The 23,976-nt window shown below is 40.8% G+C and overlaps 5 protein-coding genes across 5 annotated transcripts; 2 read left to right on the plus strand and 3 right to left on the minus strand.

Moving 5' to 3' along the window:
• The first annotated feature begins 1,467 nt into the window (after positions 1-1,467).
• Positions 1,468-5,615, plus strand: LOC125218886 (dynamin-related protein 5A). Its single transcript, XM_048120678.1, has 8 exons — positions 1,468-1,842; positions 2,267-2,458; positions 2,540-2,746; positions 2,913-3,341; positions 3,455-3,682; positions 3,758-3,953; positions 4,385-5,060; positions 5,200-5,615. The coding sequence occupies exons 1-8, from the start codon at positions 1,492-1,494 to the stop codon at positions 5,384-5,386; spliced, it is 2,466 nt and encodes an 821-aa protein (XP_047976635.1). The 5' UTR covers positions 1,468-1,491; the 3' UTR covers positions 5,387-5,615.
• Positions 5,616-5,804: 189 nt separating this feature from the next.
• On the plus strand, positions 5,805-6,903 carry LOC125218887 (putative clathrin assembly protein At1g25240). Its single transcript, XM_048120679.1, has one exon. It carries the CDS (start codon positions 5,843-5,845, stop codon positions 6,815-6,817), a length of 975 nt encoding a protein of 324 aa, XP_047976636.1. The 5' UTR covers positions 5,805-5,842; the 3' UTR covers positions 6,818-6,903.
• A 3,896-nt stretch (positions 6,904-10,799) lies between these two features.
• On the minus strand, positions 10,800-12,692 carry LOC125223103 (protein BASIC PENTACYSTEINE2-like). Its single transcript, XM_048126083.1, has 2 exons — positions 12,552-12,692; positions 10,800-11,952 (listed from the first exon to the last, which is right to left on the minus strand). The coding sequence occupies exon 2, from the start codon at positions 11,937-11,939 to the stop codon at positions 11,064-11,066; it is 876 nt and encodes a 291-aa protein (XP_047982040.1). The 5' UTR covers positions 11,940-11,952; positions 12,552-12,692; the 3' UTR covers positions 10,800-11,063.
• A 2,316-nt stretch (positions 12,693-15,008) lies between these two features.
• On the minus strand, positions 15,009-17,328 carry LOC125219453 (50S ribosomal protein L7/L12-like). Its single transcript, XM_048121429.1, has 2 exons — positions 17,159-17,328; positions 15,009-15,749 (listed from the first exon to the last, which is right to left on the minus strand). The coding sequence occupies exon 2, from the start codon at positions 15,681-15,683 to the stop codon at positions 15,105-15,107; it is 579 nt and encodes a 192-aa protein (XP_047977386.1). The 5' UTR covers positions 15,684-15,749; positions 17,159-17,328; the 3' UTR covers positions 15,009-15,104.
• Positions 17,329-19,618: 2,290 nt separating this feature from the next.
• On the minus strand, positions 19,619-23,187 carry LOC125218446 (serine/threonine-protein kinase BRI1-like 2). The gene has a single exon (XM_048120114.1). The coding sequence runs from the start codon at positions 23,074-23,076 to the stop codon at positions 19,726-19,728; it is 3,351 nt and encodes a 1,116-aa protein (XP_047976071.1). The 5' UTR covers positions 23,077-23,187; the 3' UTR covers positions 19,619-19,725.
• Between the last annotated feature and the right edge of the window lie 789 nt (positions 23,188-23,976).

Consider the following 23,976-nt stretch of genomic DNA (forward strand, 5'->3'; position numbering starts at 1 on the left):
TTGACCAAAATTTCACTCCCAAAATATCGGATTTTGAACTACCATAGTTGTGCTCCACGAAGAAGACAACAATGACCTTAATGGCCGCTTGAGGAACCATATGGTATTTTGCTTCTGAAGTTTTCAATATAGGTATTGGTAGCGTCTATTCAAAAGTACATGTGTATAGCTTCAGAATGTTGTTGTCTTGTTGATGAGAATGATGGGCTTAAATAGAGAAATGAAGAGAAATAATGACGAGTCTTCTAAATATTTCCCATATTGGATAATGATGAGAAATATTGGTAGAAAGTGTCTTTTGTAAAAGATGACATTAGTTGCATTATGGTGCGTATAAGTGAATCCTAGTGATCGCCCATTAATGTATCAAGTGTTGCAAAGTTAGAAGCTGATGTTGAACGACTACAAATTCCAAAATATCCATCATTAGAATAAACCCAAATAGGAGGAAATGAAGAAGATAATTGACTTACTGATGAAACTAACTATGTATCATTATCTCAATATATCATGGCCTTATCAGAATTAACCCAAATAGGAAGAAATGAAGAAGATAGTTGGCTTACTGGTGAAACTAACTGCTCCCTCCGTCCCTAAAAAATATGCACTTTGGGTTCGGCACGGCTGTTAATGCAAAATTAGTAAAGTAAGAGAGAGATATATAGAAAAAGTAATTAAAGTAGTGTTAGTGGAGAATGAATTCCATCTTATTAAAGAGAAAAGAATTTCTAAAATTAGAAAGTACATATTTTTGTGGTACAAACTGAAAAGGATAGAGTGCATATTCTTATAAGACAGATAGAGTACGTGTTATTGCCTCATCTTAACAATGCCAACTTTGAGATTACGAAGGCCTAAACCTGTACTTCCACATCTTCATTTTTCCATCCATATCTTTTTCTACTTGTGTTAGTTCTGCATTGATAGTTGTGTTTTGATTTATCAATAATAAAGTGTAAATTTGTAATCAATAATAAAAAAACAGAAAAAGAAAATGCAATTGGAGGATTGACTTCCAGCTTGTTATGCCAAGATCAATGAACTGACCCCAATCAAAGCCCAATGTGCGTTAGCCCGTGATCCTCATTCGTCGGTATATAATTTTACAATAAATTATTTTCGGATGTTGATCATTAAATAATTTATTTCATTTTTACAGTTTAATAAATGATGTTCATATTTTATAAAATTATTCTATCAAAATCCTATTATATAATTTAATATAAAAAGAAATATAGTTCGTTCAACTAATTTTTATCATCACCTTTGTTTTAGGTGGTATAAAATACTTACAAAATCAAAATAACATACTCCGTACTCTGTATTTATTTATGGAGGAATACAATACTTATTTTTTGTTTTATAATAAGGAATAAATTAGGAAATTATTTTATAAACATTTCAACGGCAAGTAGTAGTAGCGCTCAAATTCAAAATTTGAAACATCCGTTTCCATAAAATCGCGACGCCACCATTTCAAACTCCGATCCAATGGCCACCGACGGCAGCCGCGACTTCCTCACCTCAGCATCCAAAACGCCTTCAGCCGAGAAGTCGGCTTCTAGGAAACAAAGGCAACAGCATCAGGCTATGGACACTTCCAACAAACGGAGATTTGAGGCCTACAACCGCCTTCAGGCCGCCGCCGTCGCCTTCGGAGAGAAGCTCCCGATCCCCGAGATCGTAGCGCTGGGCGGCCAGTCCGACGGCAAGAGCTCACTGCTTGAAGCGCTGCTAGGGTTCCGATTCAATGTGCGTGAAGTCGAAATGGGCACTCGGCGCCCTCTCATTTTACAGATGATTCACGACTCCAATGCGCTTGAGCCTCGCTGCCGATTTCAGGTCCCTAACGTTCCTCCTATTTCTTCGTAGTTCTGTTATCTGTGGTGAATTTTCTGTACGCAAAGTTCTAATAGTTTGATTGAGAGTGGCTACGAGTAATTTCGAAATTCGAATTGAATGGACGATTTCCTTTGTATTTAGAATACGATGCTTCAATACGTTGATAAGATATCGAATCCGATGTTCAAATGTTCTGGATTCAAGAGTTTATGACTCCGAGCACTATTGTGAACATTTTAGGGAATGGTTGAATCAGTAAATTAGTTACTCTTGAATTTGAGTTAGCATCATTTGGATAAGCCGTTCATGGAGGTTTCTGGCGATTAATATGACTTAAGTGCATACTTGAAAATATTATAGGATAAAATGAAATAAACATACCCTTGCTTGTTTTGAGTGAGTAGTAATCTGGTTAGTGGAGCAGGATGAGGATTCTGAAGAATATGGGAACGAAATGGTATCATCTACGGCGATTGCAGATACCATAAAATCTCGTACTGAAGCACTTTTGAGGGAGACCAAAACGGCTGTTTCAGCTAAGCCCATTGTTATGAGAGTGGAATATGCACATTGTCCTAACCTTACCATTATAGATACTCCAGGTTTTATTCTCAAGGTACACAGGGTAACTTGAATATTTATATGAAAGGTTTCTTTTGTTTATGTTCGCAGCTTATTTCCTGATGTTGTTTAACAGGCAAAGAAGGGTGAACCAGAGAGTACACCCGATGATATTTTGTCGATGGTCAAATCTTTGGCTAGTCCACCTCATCGCATTATTCTATTCCTTCAACAGAGTAGTGTTGAATGGTGTTCATCTTTGTGGTTGGACTCAATACGTGAGCTAGATCCAACCTTCAAGCGCACATTTGTTGTTGTCTCCAAATTTGATAACCGACTCAAGGTATGTTACGTATTTTGTAGGATTAGTTTTAGAGAAGAAAAGGGAATAAATAGTTTTAGAGTGCGCTTCTATGTCTTGAGTTAGTCAATTTTTCTCCCTCCTTTACTTCTTTGTTGCCAATATAATGGAAAACTTGAGAAAGATGAGTAAACCTTTGAGTTTGCAGGAGTTCAGTGACCGTTGGGAAGTGGACAGCTATTTAAGTGCGGGTGGATACCTTGGGGAGAACACTCGACCCTTTTTTGTTGCTCTTCCAAAGGATAAAAGTATAGTGTCAAATGATGAGTTTCGTAGGAAAATATCTCAGGTAGATACAGAAGTGATACACCATTTACGTGATGCAGTCAAAGGTGGATTTGATGAAGACAAGTACAGATCCCACATAGGTTTTGGCTGTCTTAGGGATTATTTAGAATCTGAACTACAGAAGAGGTATAAAGAGGCTGCCCCTTCTACATTGGCCTTACTAGAACAACGTTGTAGTGAGGTAACCGCTGAGTTGACTAGAATGGAGGTCAAAATACAGGGAACTTCTGATGTCGCGCACCTTCGCAGATCTGCTATGTTGCATACCGCATCTCTGAGCAACCATCTGGTGTATATTCTAACTTAATATTAGGAATGTTTCAATTTTGCAAATTGAGCCTCATTGCTCAGATGTTGATTTGTTTGTAAAGATTGTGACTATATTTATTGTAATCCTTGAAGGAATCACTTCTTGATGGAGCAGCTGATCCAGCACCAGAACAATGGGGGAAAACAACAGAAGAAGAAAAACTTGAGAGTGGTATAGGTGGTTGGCCTGGTGTTAGCACAGATACAAAGCCTCCCAATTCAACTCTTCGTCTTTATGGTGGCGCTGCATTTGAAAGAGTAATCCATGAGTTTCGCATGGCCACCTATTCTATGGAATGCCCAGTAGTGTCAAGAGAGAAGGTGCATATCATCAACGCAAAATAGTTTTTAGAAAAAATATTTATGTTAAGAATTCCTTCCCTGGTTATTTGGCAGGTGGCAAATATCTTACTTGCACATGCTGGCCGGAATGGGAGTAGAGGAGTTTCAGAGGCTGCTGCAGAGATTGCTCGTACTGCAGCTAAGTTGTGGCTTGCTCCTCTTCTGGACACAGCATGTGACCGCCTTGCTTTTGTCTTATGTAATCTTTTTGATATTGCCATTGAGAGAAACCGCCATCATCACACAGGATGTAAGTTTAGAACCACAAAATTTGATCAGTTCATAGTTTCTTAATGGCAAATTTATTCTATGGTCGCTCTATGGAGTTCAATACGTACATGTTTATCACCTTGCAATACGCAATTGTTGGTTGTTGCTATTAGATAGTATGATCAAGGATATAGTGTCCCCCAACATAATGGTTATGCTCAGTTAAAAAAACTAGCATCTTCCAGCACTCATTGATTATATATACCCCTAAACCTTTATTTTATAGTTTAGACTTCTAAAATTATTTACTTTTTAAAAAAAAGTTGCATGTTTTAATATAATCATTTTCCCTCCCTAAAACAACTATTCTGTAATTCATATGCCCCTTTCTCCTCTTAGGAAACAAGAGCAAAGATCTAGTTTTAGCTGATTACATGACTTACTCATTTCATTTGCCTTAATTTTGTTAAGATGGTCTGCAAGCTGGAGACATGGACGGGTTTGTTGGTTTCCTTGCTGCTTTGAGACACTCTTACTACAGCTTTGTAAAGGATCTTGCCAAGCAATGCAAACAAGTAGTTCGGCACCATCTGGATTCAGTCACAAGTCCATACTCTCTGATTTGCTACGACAGTGACCTCTCTGGGAGTTTCAGTTCCGGTGTAAACTCTATGTACCGTGGAAATAAAGTCCAAACTAGCTCATTTGCTTTTGATCTGTCAGATGGAGGGCATATAGCTCGTCGAGAAATTATTGACCAGCCAGAAAACATCCCCCCAGGAAAAGATGAGACGACTCCAGGAAAAATGATTGAATCTAGGGAAGTCCTAAAAGAATGTCAGATGACTGTGCCTGAGACCCCATCACCTGATCAACCATGTGATGGAAACTACGTGGTAAAGAAAGAACCCAGTAATTGTGTTGAAGTTGGAGCAAGGAAACGGCAAGCTAGAATTGCAGGCAATAACAAGAATTTGGCTCACTTCAGAACCCAAAATGGCGGTGTCCTGTTTTCTGGTGGAACAGGTTCAGGATCTGTATACACAGAGATATGTTCATGTGCTGCTCAACATTTTGCTGGAATTCGTGAAGTTCTGGTTGAGAGGGGTGTGGCATCAAGTTTAAACTCAGGATTCCTCACACCTTGGTAACGTAACTCTTTCACTATATTTATTAAGCTATAGTATCCCCCATGTTTTTTGCTGATAGCATTTTACTCTTTCGATTCAAAATGCAGTTTTTGTTCACATTTTTCTGATTGACATAAGTTCTTTGCTCTAATGCAGTCGCGAGAGGCTTATGGTTGTGCTCGGATTGGATTTGTTTGCTGTTACTGATGTGAAATTCATGGACATGTTCGTTGCACCTGAAGTTATTGATATGCTTCAGAACGAAAAGCAATCACTCCAAAAGCGCCAGAAAACACTGCATTCCTGCTTGAACGAGTTCAAGAACGTTGCCAGATCACTGTGACAGAAACATCTCAAACTCTCCCCACAGTGAACTCTTAGTTTGCTAAAGGTATGTAGTTTGATCGAAGTCGCTTGATGCTGTCCAAACTTCTGATTTCACAACTGGTGAAATGATCATATGCAATAGAGTAGGTCCGACCTTTCTGTTTTGAAACAAATGGATTGCATTGTTAGTCTACTGGCTTTATCTCATTTTTAACTAAATAAACATATTAAAATAGCTATTTTGATATGATAATAATATGTGTATTATTAATGTGCATGTATGTGGCACGTCTGGGATAGTTGGAATTACAAATTCCATAGACGGCTCCCCAACCGCAAAACGCGTCTCCTCATTCCAACACCATTCCCATTTCGAATTTAGAAACTAAAAAAAGCCAAACCAAATCAAACACTTACCTAAAAATATTAAAAGAAAAAAAAAAAAAAAAAAAAAAAGGCAGAGCAGCGGAAAATGAGGCTATGGAAGCGAGCCTCGGACGCCCTCAAGGACCAGAGCAGCCTCTGGCAGGCGAGCCTCTCCCGCCGCCACCCAGACATCGAAAAGGCCGTCATCCGCGCCACCTCCCACCACCCCACCTCCTCCCCCTCCTCCCGCCGCAACATCGACCGCGTCCGCCACTGGCTCCGCCTGTCCCCCTCCAACCTCACCCCCATCCTCCGCTCCCTCTCCTCCCGCATCTCGAAAACCCGCAGCTGGCCCGTCGCCCTTAAAGGCCTCCTCCTCACCCACGCCCTCCTCAACTCCCCCTCCCCCTCCTCCATCGGCCGCCTCCCCTTCGACCTCTCCTCCTTCCGCGCACCCGACGACGACGCCTCCCCCTTCGACCCCTTCGTCCGCGCCTACTACGCATTCCTCGACCACAAATCCGCCACCACGTTCCTCCTCCACCGCCCCGACGCATGCGACATGACGCAGGAGCTCCTCATGCTGCAGAGCCTCCAGGGGCTGGTCGACCTCCTCGTGGCGATCAGGCCTGCGCCGGCCGCGGCCTTCGCCCCGCTCGTGCTGGACGTCATGGAAGGGGTGGTGGTGGAGTTGTACGAGGTGTACGGCAAGATATGCCGCGGGATCGCGACGGTGCTGCTGGACATCTACTCGGCGGGCAGGGCGGATGCGGCGATGGCGCTGAGAGTGGTGCGGAACGCGACGCGGCAGGGGGACGAGCTGGCGGACTTCCTGGACGTGTGTAGGGAGATGCGGATCGCGAACGCGGCGGAGTTTCCGGTGATCGACCGGATCCCGGAGGAGGGGATAAGGGAACTGGAGGAGATCGTGGAGGGATTGACGAAAGAGAAGGTGGAGATGAAGACGGTGATCACACAGGAATGGGAGAGATTCGAGGAAGATTCTGTGGCGGCAAGCTGTGGTCAGCAGCAACATGAGAGTAGAATTGGAGAAGCGCCGGATTTGATTACCTTGTTTTAGATTGGCCCCCATTCATTTCTCTATACTATGCTGCATGTATGTTCTCTGTTGGCAACAAATTAAATCATACTTTAGATATTCATTAATATTGATCTAAGTTCTTTACTTAGATCTTTAACTCTACCTTAACCTCATATATATACGTTTTCCGTGTGGCTTTCTTCTCTTGGTATGCTCATCCCCTCGAACTGGTTCTTCAATGCGATTATCTCACTGGTCCTCTTGTCTCCGGCGCGGTAAACAAAGCCAAACTACATTGGCGCCTATCGGCGGCCCCCACACAGCCGATTCTGCGTCCGCACACACTGTGGCGCGATATCACCGATCTAGGCGCTGATCCCTTTTTTTTTTTTTTAATTTTTTATTTGATTTTTAATCTCTATATATACCTTCATACCCTATTATTCTTGGGAATGGATCCCCTGCTGTGCTCGGTATTTTAATATTTGATTTTATAAATATAATATTGGGTTGTGACAACACACCCTGCTGTGGTGGGAGCATAGCAGGGGATCCATTCTCATTATTTTTACCTCACCCCTCTTAAACTATTAGAGGTGCCCACGGTTCCGGAACCGGCAGTTACAGTTCGGAATCGCCGGTTCCGGTTTTGGAAATTGTCGAACCAGAACCGAATCGCGAGGATGTTCCAAAGCAGCGGTTTTTCGGTGATTTTTTACAATTTTTTGTGGTTCCGGCTTGGTCTCACGATTTTTCGGCGGTTCTGGCACAGTTTTTGTTCGAAAATTTTTGAACCTGAACCGAACCACGGTTAAAAAATCGACGGTTTCGATTTGGGTAAATTCTCACGGTTTCGGTTTGGAACCGTAACCGACTACGGTTCTGGTTTTAACTGACAGTTCGGTAAACCTTGGGCAGGTCTAGATACTGTTCTTTACAAGTTCTTTTACTTTCTCTCTCTAGTTCTAAGAATGGATCCCGATGGAAGTTCTCTGAATTTCGGCGAAAACAATTAGTATCCTGGCGGAACAACCAATACCCCATTACCCTGGCTTCCCTCTGTACCATGGCGGTCCAACGTACTTTGGCATTCACCCATATCTTGACTTCCCTCCATATCACGGCAATGCATATGTCGGGGTTAGTTGACCCTTAACTCCGCACGCACCCAAAATTCTAACAAGTGGAGCTACGAACGGAGGTACAATCCGTATTACGACGACAAAGTCGACCAACAATGCTTGGCACTCCCCCCGGTAGTACCCCTCGGACGGGTCCATAGCTGTTCCGGTGACCGACCCGACCTTCAGCACGGACAAGTACGAGCTGTTTGACATGCAACCATCTCCTCCAAAGGAGAATCCCACTCCCCAACCGAAGAGAAAGGGGAAGGCAAGGAAGAAGGGGAATGGGAAGGGGAAGGAAAAAGGAGTCGAGACGTCTACGTCTGCGCCCAAGTGAAAGAGGGATAAAAGGGTGAACTACTTGCCGCAGGAGTCGATGGATCTAGCCAGGTGTTGGTTCGACATCTTTGGATAGATACGAGCAGGTGAAGCCTGAAGGTGCAGAGACCTACACTCTTGACAAGCTCCGCAAGCATTGGGATCGCATGAAGCTCGAAATTGGTAGATGGTAGGGTTTCCACCAACAACATGAGGGTTTCCAACGGTATGTCTACTTCTTCAAGCACTAGGAGGCCTATCTCATTTGGAGAGAGATCCCGAAATTCCAAGTGGGGTTGGTAGCGAACGCGCCGAAGAGGTCGCAGCTCAACGTCTCCGGGAGCTACACCAGCAGCAGAGGAGCTGAGCCGATCGACTTGAGCGAAGCCCAGGAGGAGAGACTGTCTACCCCTCGGCGCCCAATGGACGTGAAAGCAGCCAGGCGGAAGTGGAAGGCACATACGAGCAGGTCAGAAGCCCAATCGCGCCGAGCCAACAAAGAAGATGACATGTCGGATGTTGCATATGCGACGCAGACCCATTTGCTATTGGGCTATCTACAAGTTGCACAGAACCGAAACCGAACGAGGAAATTAAGAAGGAGCTTAGGGCTACTATCAAGAAGATCCAGAGAAAATTGGGCCTGGACTTTGGATAATCACGACATTTGATGTATTCCTCTATTGCTTTTGTATGTTTTTTCTGTGTTTTTTTTTTCTGTATTTTTTTGGTTAAATGTAGCATGTTTTTTTAATTAAGCGTATTTTGTTTTTCTATGTTGTTTGCCTTCAATTTATTTTTTTGTTATTTAAGATACCAACAATTAAAAATGAAATATAAAAATAATGCTGATATAAAAACGTGGATGGGCTATAGCATTGCAGTAGCAGAAGGAAAATGGTAGATATTGAGGAAAATGGTAGATATTGAGGAAAAATAAAACATAACGAACAAACACATAGTATAATTATGAGAAAAGATAGAATAAAGAAATAGCATCAAATATTCGCTTCTAATCGGATACAAACTCATACTTCCTCCGTCCATCATTAAATGTTACGACCGGCTCATATTTTAAGAAATTGTTTGATTTTATAAAGTAAAGTGATAATGGAATATATGATCTACTTTTATATATTAATTTTATAATAAAATGTGATAAATGAATTAATGGAAGGTAGGATTCACTTACCAAATAGTATAATAAAAGTGAAATGGGATATTTAGTGATTTTTCCGCTTATTGTGAACACTCTTATATTCAAAAACCTAAAAATAATTTCATTTGTCATAGACATTCACTGTTACTATTGTACCTCCTTTTTTAACTTTAGCTTTGTCGTATTAATTTGAATTATATCATTGTAGTTGAGTTATAGGAGTATTAATTTATAACAAAAATCAATAGTACTACATTATTTTTACTTTCTTTGTCTTGTACTTTATTCTTTTTTTTAGTTATACTATTTCCCCCGTTCCACATTAATAGAGTCATTTTTTATTTTGAGTAGTTTTAAGTTAATTGAGTTATTTTTATTTTTAGCAAAAAGTAATTCTCCTTTTACTTTATTCTGTCTTTATCTCTCATACTTTATTCTCTCATACTTTTTTCACCATCTATTTAACACACTATTCTTAAACTTCATGTCGAAAAGAAATGTCTCTATTAACAAGGAACGGAGGGAGTACTACGCAAGTTTGCTTGAAGGTGATGTCACTTAGGGTGACTACAATAAGGGACCCGCGGCTACCGGGCAAGGGGTGGCTGGGCCGCAGCTCCCTATAGTGAGGGGGGCACGGACATGGGCGCGCCGACTCTGCAGCTGGGCCTCGGCTGAGAGAGAAGGGGTTGGGCGCGGGCTGTGGCACCCTATTGCATGGAAACGGCAAGCCGCGGCTCTGCCATGGCTGTGGAAGAAGGGGGGTGGAGGCAGCTTGTCCTCCCAACATAGACACTCTTATCAGACAACATTTTCCAAAAATAATTTTCGAACTTATCTCCAACCAATGATGTCTTGTGAAGATAACTAGATTATTTATAACGAAAGAGACAGATAACTTCTGGATATGAAAAATCATGTCAATCACAATATATCATAAACTTTTGTCAGCAAAATATCGAGGAAATAATGGTGGGCTCCTCTTATTGTAGGCAGCAGCGATAAGTCATAATCGTACATCAAAACCCAGTAATAGCATAGGATAGAGACTACTACTCTCAGGAGTTCCTATTTTTGAATTCAAACTATGTTATAAATTTTTTTCAAATTAAGTGTTAAAAATACCCTATGATTATATGGAGTACAGTAATATTTATTTTTCACTTTTAGGTTTGGAAAATCTACACTATCAATTTTTATAAAAATTACTACTACTAGTACCACTTTTAGTTTCAGCTAAATCAAGTTTGAAATCAAAGTAGCAAATTTTCTTTTTGCATATATTGGCACTGTCTAAGAATCAAACAGACATTCTATAAAAAAAGTATTGTTGCAGAAAGAAGCAATTATTCCCTGCATTTGTTGGTTTTCTCATATTGAAAAACACATACTCATAAGAAAGATAATAGTAGAGGAAAGATGCAAATCTGAAAATCATTAATTCATTCTGTAGGAATAAAAGAAATAATCCATTACCCTATCCTGAGTAAACAAAGGAGAATTAATTAATGTGTTTGGGAGAGTCAAGGATTTCAAACATGTATCATAAATATGATAATTCAAGGGCTACAAAATACCAAGGAAATAACTGCAAGAGGCCACATGATATATACATGAAAAACGGACCAGATGCGGAGGAGGAGGACGCGGACGAGGCTGATGCTGCCAATGCCGATGCTTTAGTCTATCTGATTATCACAAACTTGTTGGTCCCATGTTTTGCCCAATATGTCCTCAGGTCAATGGGGTTAGCAAAGTTATAGTCTTCAGTAGCAAGTTTCTCCAAAACCTTCTTAAACGCGCCCTGACTCATCTTCCGGCCAGCAATTCTGGCTCCACGTCTTTTCTGGCTCATCGGCAATGGATACATTGATATAGTCGTGGTGCAGCATGCCGACTGCCAGCCCCCACATCCCCACCTATAACACTGCTGGGGGGAACCGGTGCAAGAGCAAACAGGAATCGGTATGCCAGTAATATCCATATCCATTCCATTTATAACAACTTCAACGTTCTTCTTCGCTGTTTTTGCACGTTGAGCAGAACCATTACCATTACCATTACCATTTTCCTTGGGCGCAGGGCTTTTCCTAGGCTTCTTTGCTTTCGGAGTTTTGGGGGTTGCAGCCGCCGCCCTCTTTTTGGGAGATCCGTTTTCCTTCTTCACAGCCAGCTCTTCCAAGCTTGGCTTAATATCTTTGGTTGTTTCTTGTTGCTGCTGAGGCGGCTGGTGCTGCACCATCTGCATCGCGTGGTGGCTTCCGGAAGACTCAGCAAGAACGGAGCTAGAGCTGTAAGGGTTCCCCGGGAACATATGCAAGAACTTCTCCCTGTGGTTTATCCAGCTATCCCTAACGTAGTCCATGTGTGTGACCGGTGGCTCAGTAACAACACAATCACGGTGGTGGAAGGCGCCATTCGCTGAGACCATCACAGGATTGTTGCGCCCGGTTAGGAAAGGCTTCGTGTCTCGCTCTGTCAGCGACGACATGAGCTGGAGACCGAGCCCTTTAAGGGGAGGTTCATAATAACCCCAATTCCTTAAGCTATCATCATCCATATAATCTACACCTCTAAGAAGTAACCACATTCATTAAATTAAGTACCCAAATATTTCCACTTTACCAACATTTAAACATGTGAACATATCAAACCACCAAGAAGTAAACACCATCCAAATGTAGAAATGATCTAATCAACCCAAAATTCAAATTTTGAGAATTTCAACCGTTTTACACCTAACATTATCATAAAACTACACAAAAAATTAATCTTGGGCGATATACCAAAAACTGCAAAAACCATAAGATCTGAAACTAAGTAAAACATAGAATAATAATTCTTCTTTGAGATCAAACAGATTCCAGCAAAATAACAAATTTCCATAAACAAGACATCCATAGCTAGCGAAAACAAGTGCCCTAATCAAAAGATTGAATCTTGGGCACGTTGTCACAGATCTGAACACAGATTCACACGATAACAGATCTACAATAACAATTAATGAGACGACGTAGATCAGAACGAGAATCGCATACAGATAATTCCAAATAGTAAAATTGAGCACATTAAATATTCCAATAGATATAGAGGAAGGCGGAGAGAGAGAAAACGCCCAGATAATAATATTTTGAAAGATAGAGAGAGGGAGAGAGAAAGAGAGAGAACTTACTTGTGGGTAAACAGCTCTTTTAGGTTTTTTTTCCTTCTGGAGAGAGGAGAGAGAGAATGGAAAGAGGAGAGAGAAGATAGAAACCAGAGAGAGACAGAGAGAGGCCCTCAAAAAATCAAAATTGGGTTTTCATCAAATAGATTTCCGCATTTAATATAAAAAACATATCTATGACATTAGAAATTGTAACTAAGCTTTTACAGTACAGCTGTGCAATATTTAATGTTCATCCTTTCTTAAAATTATATTCATGATTTAAAGTTTTATTTTGAGTTAGGACACGTCTTTTGAAAAATACTTTACCTGTCTCAAAAAAAATTACTCCATCTGTCTATAAAAATATGAACAATAGATTCAACACGGAGTTTTAATAAATAAGAGAGAAAAATAGTAATGGAAATAATGTTAGAGGAGAATGGGATACACATTATTGTAATGATATAAATTATAAATAAAATGATGTGTAGGGGTAATATGTTGTTCGAATTTTTCAAAATTAGAAAGTTCATACTTTTCAACGGATGAAAAAAGAAGTACTCCCTCCGTCCCGCTTAAGATGATACGTTTTCCTTTTTAGTTTATCCCAACTAAGATGATACATTTCCTTTTTGGAAACTTTATCTCTCCAATTAAAACACTCAACCACTTTTTCTCACTCCTATTAAAATATTCATCTTTCTTTATCTCTTCACTTTAATACTTACACTCACCTTTTCTCTCTCCAATTAAACACTTTAACCAATAACTCCTAAAATCTCGTGCCGGCTAAGGAATGTGTCATCTTAGCCGGGACGGAGGGAGTAGTTCACACTCTTTGGAGACGGAGGGAATATGGACTTTCTATTTTCGTTAATCCCATAAAAATATGGGCATCAATTTATAGAAAGGTATCCTAATTTATTACCTAATATATCAAGTTATTTACCACTTATACAACCAAAACACTAATAATAATATGAGTCTCACTATCCACTAACACTATTTTAACCATCTATCTCCTTTTTCTTCTCACTTTACTAATTGTGTCTTAATTTTTATGTCATATTATATGCCTATATTTTTATAGGACAAATGAAATATAATAAAATATATGGTTAAAAATGTTAGTGAAATGCGAGTTCCACTTTATATATTTGTTTGTTTACATTGTATAATAATTCAATGGAAGTGAGGTCTACTGACCAAAAATCAAAAAGCAAATATAAATGAACGAACCAAAATCAAAAAGCAAATATAAATGAACGAACCAAAACGACAATCGGAACATTATCTTGTGGATGGAGGGAGTAATACTCCATCCCTTTGTGCATGCTAATAATAGCAGTAAACATTTTATTTAGAATTACTCCTAGTATATTAGGAAACAGAATTATTGCTCATAAATGAGTTCTATTTTGTTCAAAGAGAAATAAATTATCGGCAATAGAGAGTGAATAATTTTGTGAGTAATACAAAATGAAAAACATAGTTTTTCTTCTTTCATTTAATTGCATGGAAAAAAAACCATTAAAGCTCAAAACATAGTTTTTTTTTTAAATTTTTTTTTAAAGCTTAAAACATAGTTAATTGCATGTAAAATCATTAAGTTTGACTATATTCTAGCACTCTTCAAAATTTGAATGACAAATTATAAAGTTTCAAAATTTCCAATTGTCTTATTTGACTAAATTTGTGTTTATTTTATATTTTTAGTTTATTAGACTAAAAAATATATCTTTTTCTTGTTTATGTGGTCACATTAATACATAGTAAGTACTATATAAATCAATATTCATCGATTTCACCAATATTTATGTGTGTGAACCAATTTAGCGCCGTGTTTGCCTGACAAAAATCATCATGTGACATACCAAACTTTGATAAAATTTCGTGATTCGTTATTGAAATTTAAAACTGTAGAACAAATTAGAATTTGATCGAGTTTTATGATCTAGACTATTAATCTGCCCGAGTACAGTTGATACAAAACATTGTGCAAACACTACTTGCACCCATGTTCGTGTATACACGTTTAATGAGATGACAACACATAACATTTTTCTTCTTTTTAAAAGACAATACGAAAACATTAGATTTTTTTAATTTCTAACAATTTTGGGCTCTGAACTAATCGGTTGAAGCTAACTCCAATTGGGCTGTTTTTTAAATCTGGACCCAAACTCGTTAAAAACACAGTTCGGGCCCCAAATAAGGCCCACTCCACTAACTCTATAGTAATTATTTATATCCTAATTTTAATTACTGGAGTAAATATTTTCGAATGAACTCCGGTCTATTTATCAAGGCGTATCATTTCTCGATTTATGCGTGTCATCCTTGATAAAGGGCTATGCTAATTTCAATTTGTCATCTTCAAAACGTAGCATCACTTTTTCTTAGTATTGTGTTTGGCTTATATAAACTTGTTGTTATGTGGGAACTAATAACTGTAAGTACTGAACTCAAAATTAGTAGATGTGAGAGAAGAACCAATGATGATAAACTCTAAAGAGTCAAAACAAATTATTTCGACGTATCTAAGACAAAATTAAACATGAACTTTCTCAAACAGTACTACTCCATCACAGCAACTCCACCAACTGCTTTGATTTTCTCTATAATGCTATTTGCCTCATCCTTTGTAACCTGCTGCTTCAGTATAACTGGTACCTTCTCCACCAAATCTTTAGCTTCCTTCAGTCCCAGATCTGTAAAGGAACGGATCTCTTTTATCACTTTCAGTTTTGCACCTGCCTCGAATTTCTCTAACTTGATGTCGAATGTGGTTTTCTCAGCCTTCTTCACTTCAGCCTTGGGCGATGATCCACCACGTGCCCCGCCTGTGTCCACTCCTTCAACATCGAGCGCTACCAACTTGGGATGGCTTACCTTGAGATGCAGAGTCGGACCTATTTTCACTCGCTCTTCGAGAGGCAGGGCTGCAATTTTCTCAGCGAGCTGGACGATTTTGTCTGAAGGTGGCGGTCTAGGTCCATATGGCTCGTAGACGTCAGGGTATTTGTATTTCTTGGGCTTGGATTTGGGATCCCTAGGAACAAAGTCGGGTTGAAAACAACGGTACTGCAGAAGGTTGGTTTTTTGACACACAGCTGGGTGGCCACGTGCAAGCCGATATAGATTAGCTAGTTTCATGGTTTATGGATTGGTATAACGATTATGCGAGTATCACCAGTAGCTTTGCAGCAGTGAGATATGTATCTGTAACGCCAAGTGAAAACAAACTATTATAAGAGGTAAGCTATGATAATTTTCATTAACTACAAAACAAAGAAAGGTATTCATCAAAGAGGAGACACATGGAGACGACATATCTAAACACTAAACTATTATCAAGCAACTGAAACATACTTACTATATATCTGCTCTGATTATGAATAAAATAAAAGTAAAGCAAACACAACAAAATGCTTTCAAACACTCTCCCAGAAAGAAGATAACAGCAAAGGTTTAGAAAGTCACACTGGTTGACAATCCATCAATATCTCAGGATTCACAAATAAAACACAGAAATCATTAGGGATAACAGATAGCAACTACAAACTGAGATGGCACAAAACTGTGCTCTCTTGAACTGGATCGACGAATATAAATTCCTTAAGAATCACATCTAGGAGTGATCATTTTGTGTTTATGCAGTTTTCCTATTACTTTCAGATCAAATTGCCAATAACACTCAGTAAACTCACAAAGCAGAACATCAATTTGATGATGTTTTAAAGATAACTGTTCTAAATGTTATATGGGGGAGTATATTATTTACAAAATTTGGAGGACAAAAGTACAGTTATGGTTGTGATTGAAATTTACATAGACAACATGAATTTATTTCATGAAGTGTGATATTAAATTCAGCAAGAACTGAGACATATTTTTTATCTGACAGATTCTTGGTGATTGGTCCTAGGTAACTTATTACTTATGTGAAGCTGATTATGTGAGCAGTATTTCATACTTAGTTCTGTAGTTAAGCATGCATAATCTCACAGATAGAATTCCACAGAATTATGATTTCTACTCATGATTTGAAGCTATATTGACTGTAACTTATAGAGGCCGTTCGGTTTGCAAGATTAGATCTCATGATTAAATATGTACTTATTATGTCTGGTTCATAAGATTGAATCTCACAACTTAATATAATCATATGATAAAGAGTCATAGCCACCCCTCCAACTAAAACAATCCCACAACTTAATCCTAGATGAATAATCATATGATAATGAGTCATGGCAATCAAAGAACCCCCTTAAAAGACATTGGTACTGCTAGGTTCCAAGATGAAATGACAAAATCACACTTGTGTTACTACTTAAGATCGTTCACTGGTTCAAAATGATGGGATTCTTGTAAAGTAAAAACAATAGTAGTACATTTTTAAGTATAGATTAGATTAGAAGAACAATTTATAAAATAACTTCAGAAATGTAAAGCAACTCAGTGCACAAACGAACACCCAACAGGAATCAGCAAAGCTAAAAAATGAAACGCAAAAGTGTAAATTCTAAACGAATTGAGCAAGATAAAGAAGCAGAAAGGAGGATTTTGTGACACCTAAGAATTAAAGAGAACATATTTTGAATTAGCCCTAACTACAAATTGAATCTTACCTGAGCTCTAGGAAACGGTGGAGGGCGGCGACGCAGAGGAATGGAGGCACGGCGATTGCGCAGGCGAGCTGGGTGGCTCTGTTTCTTGCCTCTTACCGGAGGAGTTTCGAGTGAGATTGTGAGGGGGAGGCGCTATTTCAGAGTGTAAGTAGAAACTGCAGAAATGAATAAAATTTGTTAAATTGATTAAACAAATCGGTTAATTCGATCCTCATTATTATAGTACTCTCTCCTTGTCCAGTTTTTCTATTTCAATCCATCCATAAAATGTTGTCCACTTTACTTTTTTCCATTTTTGATAAATGGACTACACTTTCCACTAACTTATTACTCTCATATTTTATTATAAAACTAATATATAAATGTGGAGCCTACATTCCACTAACATTTTGCACTCACTCTTATTTACAATTTGTAAATTCCGTACTGAGTCAAATATAAACAACATTTTTCGGGCAGAGAGAGTAGTAGAAATTATTTTGCCTTGTTGGTTATGGGTTATCAGCCCATTGATCACCAATAGGTAAAAACTGATTATTAGAACAACTACATCAGCATCCTTAGTGGCTGGTCAAAGTATGTCGTCGTGTGCTCAACGCTTAAGCACGATGTTGCAACTTCCCTAAACACATTGTTCTGTTTAAAAACATGGGGACAGTGGCGGATTAATCGGGGAGGGGCAGAAGGGTGCGGCATTTTTCAGCCACTTTCGTTTAGCATCCACAACAAAAGTCATCTCAATATCTCTATTTTCATCAAGAAACAATACATAGATTAGTAATTTGGTTTCACTTTACTCTACCATCATCTGCGTCCTTGACATTGTATCTTTTCCGCCTCTTACAATGTTGACTCAGACTGCTAGGCTCATACCCCCATCAGTACTCCCCTTATTAGCATCCCCGTCCTTCAACCACTCATTATCTTTAAGTGTTACTCTTAGGGCCAAAGGAGACCCTAAGTTTGGTGCCATAGCGCAACCTCTATCCGAATGACCAATAAGCCATAGTGAAAGCAAAAATGAAGGAATTCGCTCGTAACTAAATTCAATATGAAATGTTAGCACACTTGTCAATCTCAACTTAATCGAATTTTTTATTAGTTTACGTACATTCAAAGAAGCCCTAAGCCTGATATATTCATGCTTATCCCCGGAGAAAGCTACGCTCATCTACATACACATTTCCATCAAGAAACTTCCCTATGTGTCGAAGCATCTTATTCGATCTGAAAGCCGTTGGAAGATTAAAAACTCGAACCCGTATATCCTTTAAATAGAGAGGGGCATGCCATCAACAACCAGAACGTTAGCTTTCAAGGGAGCCCAATTAACACCCTATTTTTAAACGTCCAAGCCTTTAAAATTGTTCTATGATTCTATCAAAATTCCTATGACAATAAAAATAGAATTGAAAAAGAGAATCTTCCCGAGACTGTAACACTTACAATTTTGTACGTCTTAAAATCCTTTTCATAAAATATTTAATGTCCTCCAATTTAATAGAGGCCCCGTCCGTGATCTTCCTACCATACAAAATTCAAAATTTTCATCGTCGACCACATCATCCGCATCCACGTCAAAAATTACATCCTTGTCGTTCTCGACCGACATATTAACATAATCCCTTTCAGAATTTGCATGCCCTTCAGACAATGTCGACACCATGAATGATAAAAACTGTAAAGTACGGAACTCACGAAGAAGAACTTACCAAAGATAGGTAAAACGAAAAACCCTTCCAATCAAAATGGGGAATAGGTTCACAAAAACTTTATCAGGGCACTTAGATATTGATGAAGCTAAGTTAGTAAGGTGTATAAAATAAATATAGATTTATTTATTGATGGAGGAGCGGACTGCCTAAACTATTTTTTGCAGCGAAAAACATAAATATATAGTAGTAGTACAAATTATTTTTGGTACAATACCTAAGTAATGAATATATAAGCACATCGGCTTAAATTACCATTATTACAATACTTACATGATTGGTGTTTCCATTTCTCAGCCTTTTCATTTACTCTCTTCATCCGCCATTAAGAGTCAATGAGTGTTTCCATTTCTCAGCCTTTTCATTTACTTTCTCCATCCGCCATTAGGAGTCCTGATCACTTTTACGCACTCATTTTATAAAAATAATAATAAATAAAATAAAAATTATTCAGACCAAATATTAAATAACAAAAATCAGCTAAACTTGCATCTAAAAATATCATTTATGCATAATCTCAGAATTTTTTCGTTGGCAGCACATCATGACAAAACTGAGATCTCGTTCCAATAGTCTACAAATCCATTTATGAGAAAAACTTATTAAATAGACTAATTTTACAGAACAAACCAAAATAAAAAAAGAAATTATTAATTATGGAAGTATCAGTGTTATGACACACTTTATCACTAGCGAATTCTACAGAATTATCTCTGAGTCCAGAGATAATTAACCAGACACATTCATGTTAATCAAGAAGTTATTATATTTGAAGATATCTCAATTGACCAAAAAAGTGATATTACAGTTATGAGAAAGAAAGAGGGAATTTAAGAGATGGAGAAGAAGATTTGATCAAGCACTATTGGGAGCAGATCCAAGGTCCCTCAGCATGGCTACAACCTGCAGCATATTGGGGCGCTTCGAGGGGAAGTCGTCCACGCATTGCAGCGATATCTCCAAGTACCTAACCATCTCCTTCACCTTCCCGGCCTCGGCCTCATCCTCATCCTCATCCTCATCCTTGTTCACGGACAGCAGCTCTGCATCGATCACCTCCATCCCTTTCCCTTCCCTCACCTTCCCCTTCACCCACCCCACCAGATTCGTGTCCCCGAAGTCCTCCTTATCCGTCGGCCTCTTCCCCGTCAGCAGCTCCAGCAGGATCACCCCGAACGAGTACACATCCCCCCTCGACGTGCACCTGAAGCTCTGGTAGTACTCAGGCGGCACGTACCCTGGCGTCCCCGCCAGCGTGCTCACGCTCAGGTGCGTGTCCAGCGCGCTGATCAGCCGCGCCATCCCAAAGTCTGACACCCTCGCCTCCATCTCGTTGTCCAGCAGCACGTTACTCGACTTCATGTCGCGGTGGATGATGTGCGGGATGCAGTTGTGGTGGAGGAAACAGAGCCCCTTCCCCGCCCCCCTCGCGATCTTCTTCCGCTCCTCCCACCTCAGCAACCTCTTCCCCTTCGACCGCCCGTGGAGCATTTCCTCCAAGCTGCCGTGTTCCATGAACTCGTACACTAGCAGCCTTTCCTCCCCAATTTTGCAATATCCTAGCAATGGGACTAGATTTCTGTGCTTGATCTTCCCTAGTGTTTCCATCTCCGCCATGAACTCTCTGTCGCCTTGGCAGCTGAGGCGGATGAGTTTCTTTATGGCCACGCTCGAGCCGTCCTTGAGCGTGGCCTTGAACACCTCCCCGAAGCCGCCAGAGCCGATCATGCTGGCGGCAGAGAAGCCGTTAGTGGCCTCGATCAGCTGGGAGAATTTGAGCTTCCTGAGCTGGCGCTGGAACGTGGCGACGTTGATGCTGAGAGGCTCCCTCTCCTTATCGATCTTCCAAGTCGTGGCGGCGTGGGAGGCCTGAAGGCTGCTCAGCATCTTCGCCCCCTCGGCCTCCCTGCGCCGCGCCCGGGCCGCGATGGCCCACACGATGAGGATGCACACGCAAGCTACTGATATGAGTATCCCCATCACGATGCTATTAGCCCAAGCCGCAGTCCTTCCGCTCTTCCGCCCCTGTTCGTTGTCCGGATTGGAAGAAGCCTGGCTGTACTGGCATTCCGTCAACGGGACGCCGCATAGGCCGGGGTTGTTGGAGTACTGGCTCGCCGGAAGAGTGCTAAGCTGCCCTCTCTGAGGAATCTGGCCGGTGAGCTCGTTGTGAGAGAGATCAATCTGTACCAAGAAGGATAGCATCGAGAAGGACTCTGGAATATGCCCCTGCAGTCTGTTGTGCGACGCGTCGAAAACTCCGATATCCTTGAGCTGCCCTAACGACGCCGGAATCTCGCCGGATAACTGGTTGTGCGATATGACCAGAACCTGCAGAGCTATCATATCGCCAAAAGCATCGGGAATTTTGCCGCGGAGCTGATTATAAGAGAGATCGAGATACTCGAGCGTCTGATACCGTGTGAAGAGACTCAAAACAGGGCCGGAATAGAGCCTGGTGAAATCGCAGCTCTTGAGCGACGGCACCTGCAGCAGCCTCTCCGGGCGAATTCCGGCGAATTCGAGGAGACCTCCGACTCCCCTGCACGAGTTCCCCACGTTCCGGACGAAGACAAGTGTGTTTCCTGACAGGATTCCGGTGAGCGCCTTCGCCCCTTGCTGCCGCCCTAGCCGCGGCGGGATCTCGCCGCTCAATTGGTTGCTGTTCAGATCTAGCCATACCAAACTGGTGCAGTTGGCTAGCTCCTTGGGGATCTGGCCGCTTAAACTGTTGCTGGCGAGTTGCAGAACCGCAAGGCGCGATAAAAACCCGAATTCCTTGGGGACTTCGCCGGTGAGGGTGTTGCTGGTGAGGGAAATCCACTCTATGTTAGCGCAATTGAAGAGTTCCGTTGGGATTCTGCCGCTTAATTGATTGTTGTTTAGTATCAGATTCTTCAGCTTCCTGCATTTCCCGAGCTCCGGCGGTATGCTTCCTTCCAAGCTGTTGTACCAGGCTATCAGCTGCTCCAGATTCTCGAGATTTCCTAATTCATTTGGAATCGATCCGTTGATGTAATTGATGCTGAAGTCGATGATTTTCAGCTTTGAGCACAGGGATAATTGAGACGGGATCGGGCCGTAGAGGAGATTGTCCGGCGCCCGGAGCTCCTCTAGCGAGGCGGCGCCCGGGCATATATCTGGCGGGATTATCCCGGAGAGCCTGTTGGAGCTGAAATCCACCACTCTCAGGTTCTTACAGAATGAAATTGACGCAGGAAATTCGCCGGAAATCCAATTGCCGCTGAGCAGGATGGTCTCCAGAGACGATAGCTTTTCGAGAATTGAATCCGGAAAAGGTCCGGTCAAGTTGTTATTGGAGAGATCCAGCGTTTGGAGAGACGAGCATGACGCGAAGGAGGAGGGGATCGATCCGGTGATGTTGTTTTTAGAGAGCTTGAGGCTGACGAGAGAGGCGCACGTGTTGCCGAGCTCCGGCGGGATCCAGCCACTGAGGTGGTTGTGCGAGAGATCCAGGGTTTGCAGGCTTCTCAGCGCGCCGAAAGCGGAGGGAATTTCACCGGAGAGGAAATTATCCGGCAGAATCAGCTCCACGAGGCTGGTGCAATTGGAAAACGACGGCGGTAGCGATCCAGCAATCTGATTTCCCGACCAATCGAGGCGAGAAAGGGAGCTGCACTCGTCGATCTTCAGATCAGAGACGGTGCCAGAGACGTTGTTGTAGGAGAGATCGAGATATTTAAGCTTGTCGATGTGGAGGAAGAGATTCTCCGGCAGGAATCCGGTGATGTTGTTGAAGGCTAGATTGACGTACTCGAGATTGGGGCAATTGGCGAACATGTCCTCAGGTATGCGGCCGATTATTCCGGAGAAGGAGAGCTGGAGCTCCTTAACAGAGTAGGGGATTTGCAGGAGAGAAGAAGTGGCGTTGATGACGAAGGAGTTGGCGGAGAGGTTGAGGGAGAGGAGCATGTCGAGTGAGGAGAGCGGAGAGAAGGAGATATGACCGACAAGGTTAGATTGGGCGAGATCGAGAGCAGTGACGCGGCGCTGGTCGTTGCAGGTGACGCCGTGGAACGTGCAGGGGTGTGTGGAGCGCTGCCAGTCGGAGAGGGCGCCGTCGGGGTCGTGTTGGATCATGTTTTTGAAGGAGAGGAGGGCCAGTTTATCGGTCTGCGATGAGGTTCGTTGCGAAGTGACCGCGGCGGCGGTGGAGAGGAGGAGGAGAGCTAGCAACATCTTCATCTGGGTTACACGGGGAGAGGAGGCGTGGTGATTTAGTGAGAGAGGGAATGGTGAGGAGAATGATGAGGGAGTGATCTTTTGCAAAAGTTTGTTCCCTAAACATATTCATATGTTTTTATATTGAAAAAGGGAGGGAAAGTGGGAATGGAGAAATCAAGAATGTATCTGAATACGTTGTGCGTACACGGCGGGAGTATTTAAAAAGAAATAGGTAAAGGTGTCGAAAAAGAAATACTCCTACTGAATTGTTGGAAACTTTTGTTCACATGATTTTTAATTGTTATGGAAATGATTGTGTTGTATAAAGCAAACAACCAGTTAAAATTTAAAAGAGCTGTTAATTTTGAAGTTGAGAAAGCTGAGATATTTTTCAATTTTTTAACCTTCTGAAATCGCACTCATTCTAATGATTATTTGAACATCGAGCTGGATAAGAAATCTTAATATACTCTAGTAATTACTATCTTATTTGCAATAGCATGTGGACCAATGTCTTTTCATCTAAAAGAATTAACTTAAGTATATCCTTTTTCTAATTATACTTGGAAGAATTTGACCCTCAAATTTTAATTTTAAAGATGATGAAGTGTAACTCAATTAGTCGTACACTTCTCAATTCTCATGTATATATTCAATCTTACCTTGTTTATTAAATCATTGGAATAATTAGCGATTATTTATAAAATCTCAACTCAATAAAATCTCAATCATTCTACTTAGTTTTTTCAAAGAAGAAAAAAGTTTGCTAGGATACATATAACTTCTTTTTTATTGGCAATTAAAAATAAATTTTAAAAGAGAAAACATATAACTTTAATTTGCTTTTCCGGTTAATTTGATACAAAACAATGGTATAAGTATAATAAAAGCTCCCATAAAAAGGAAAATAAAAGGTAAAAA

The sequence above is a fragment of the Salvia hispanica genome, chromosome 4 (assembly GCF_023119035.1).
Source record: "Salvia hispanica cultivar TCC Black 2014 chromosome 4, UniMelb_Shisp_WGS_1.0, whole genome shotgun sequence".
NCBI lineage: Eukaryota > Viridiplantae > Streptophyta > Magnoliopsida > Lamiales > Lamiaceae > Salvia > Salvia hispanica.

Coding starts and splice junctions, on each gene's coding strand:
- LOC125218886 (XM_048120678.1), top strand. CDS start 1,492: ATGGCCACCGACGGCAGCCGCGACTTCCTCACCTCAGCATCCAAAACG. Junction 2,459..2,539: donor CTCCAGGTTTTATTCTCAAG/GTACACAGGGTA, acceptor GTTGTTTAACAG/GCAAAGAAGGGTGAACCAGA. Junction 3,954..4,384: donor CCGCCATCATCACACAGGAT/GTAAGTTTAGAA, acceptor AATTTTGTTAAG/ATGGTCTGCAAGCTGGAGAC.
- LOC125218887 (XM_048120679.1), top strand. CDS start 5,843: ATGAGGCTATGGAAGCGAGCCTCGGACGCCCTCAAGGACCAGAGCAGC.
- LOC125223103 (XM_048126083.1), bottom strand. CDS start 11,939: ATGGATGATGATAGCTTAAGGAATTGGGGTTATTATGAACCTCCCCTT.
- LOC125219453 (XM_048121429.1), bottom strand. CDS start 15,683: ATGAAACTAGCTAATCTATATCGGCTTGCACGTGGCCACCCAGCTGTG.
- LOC125218446 (XM_048120114.1), bottom strand. CDS start 23,076: ATGAAGATGTTGCTAGCTCTCCTCCTCCTCTCCACCGCCGCCGCGGTC.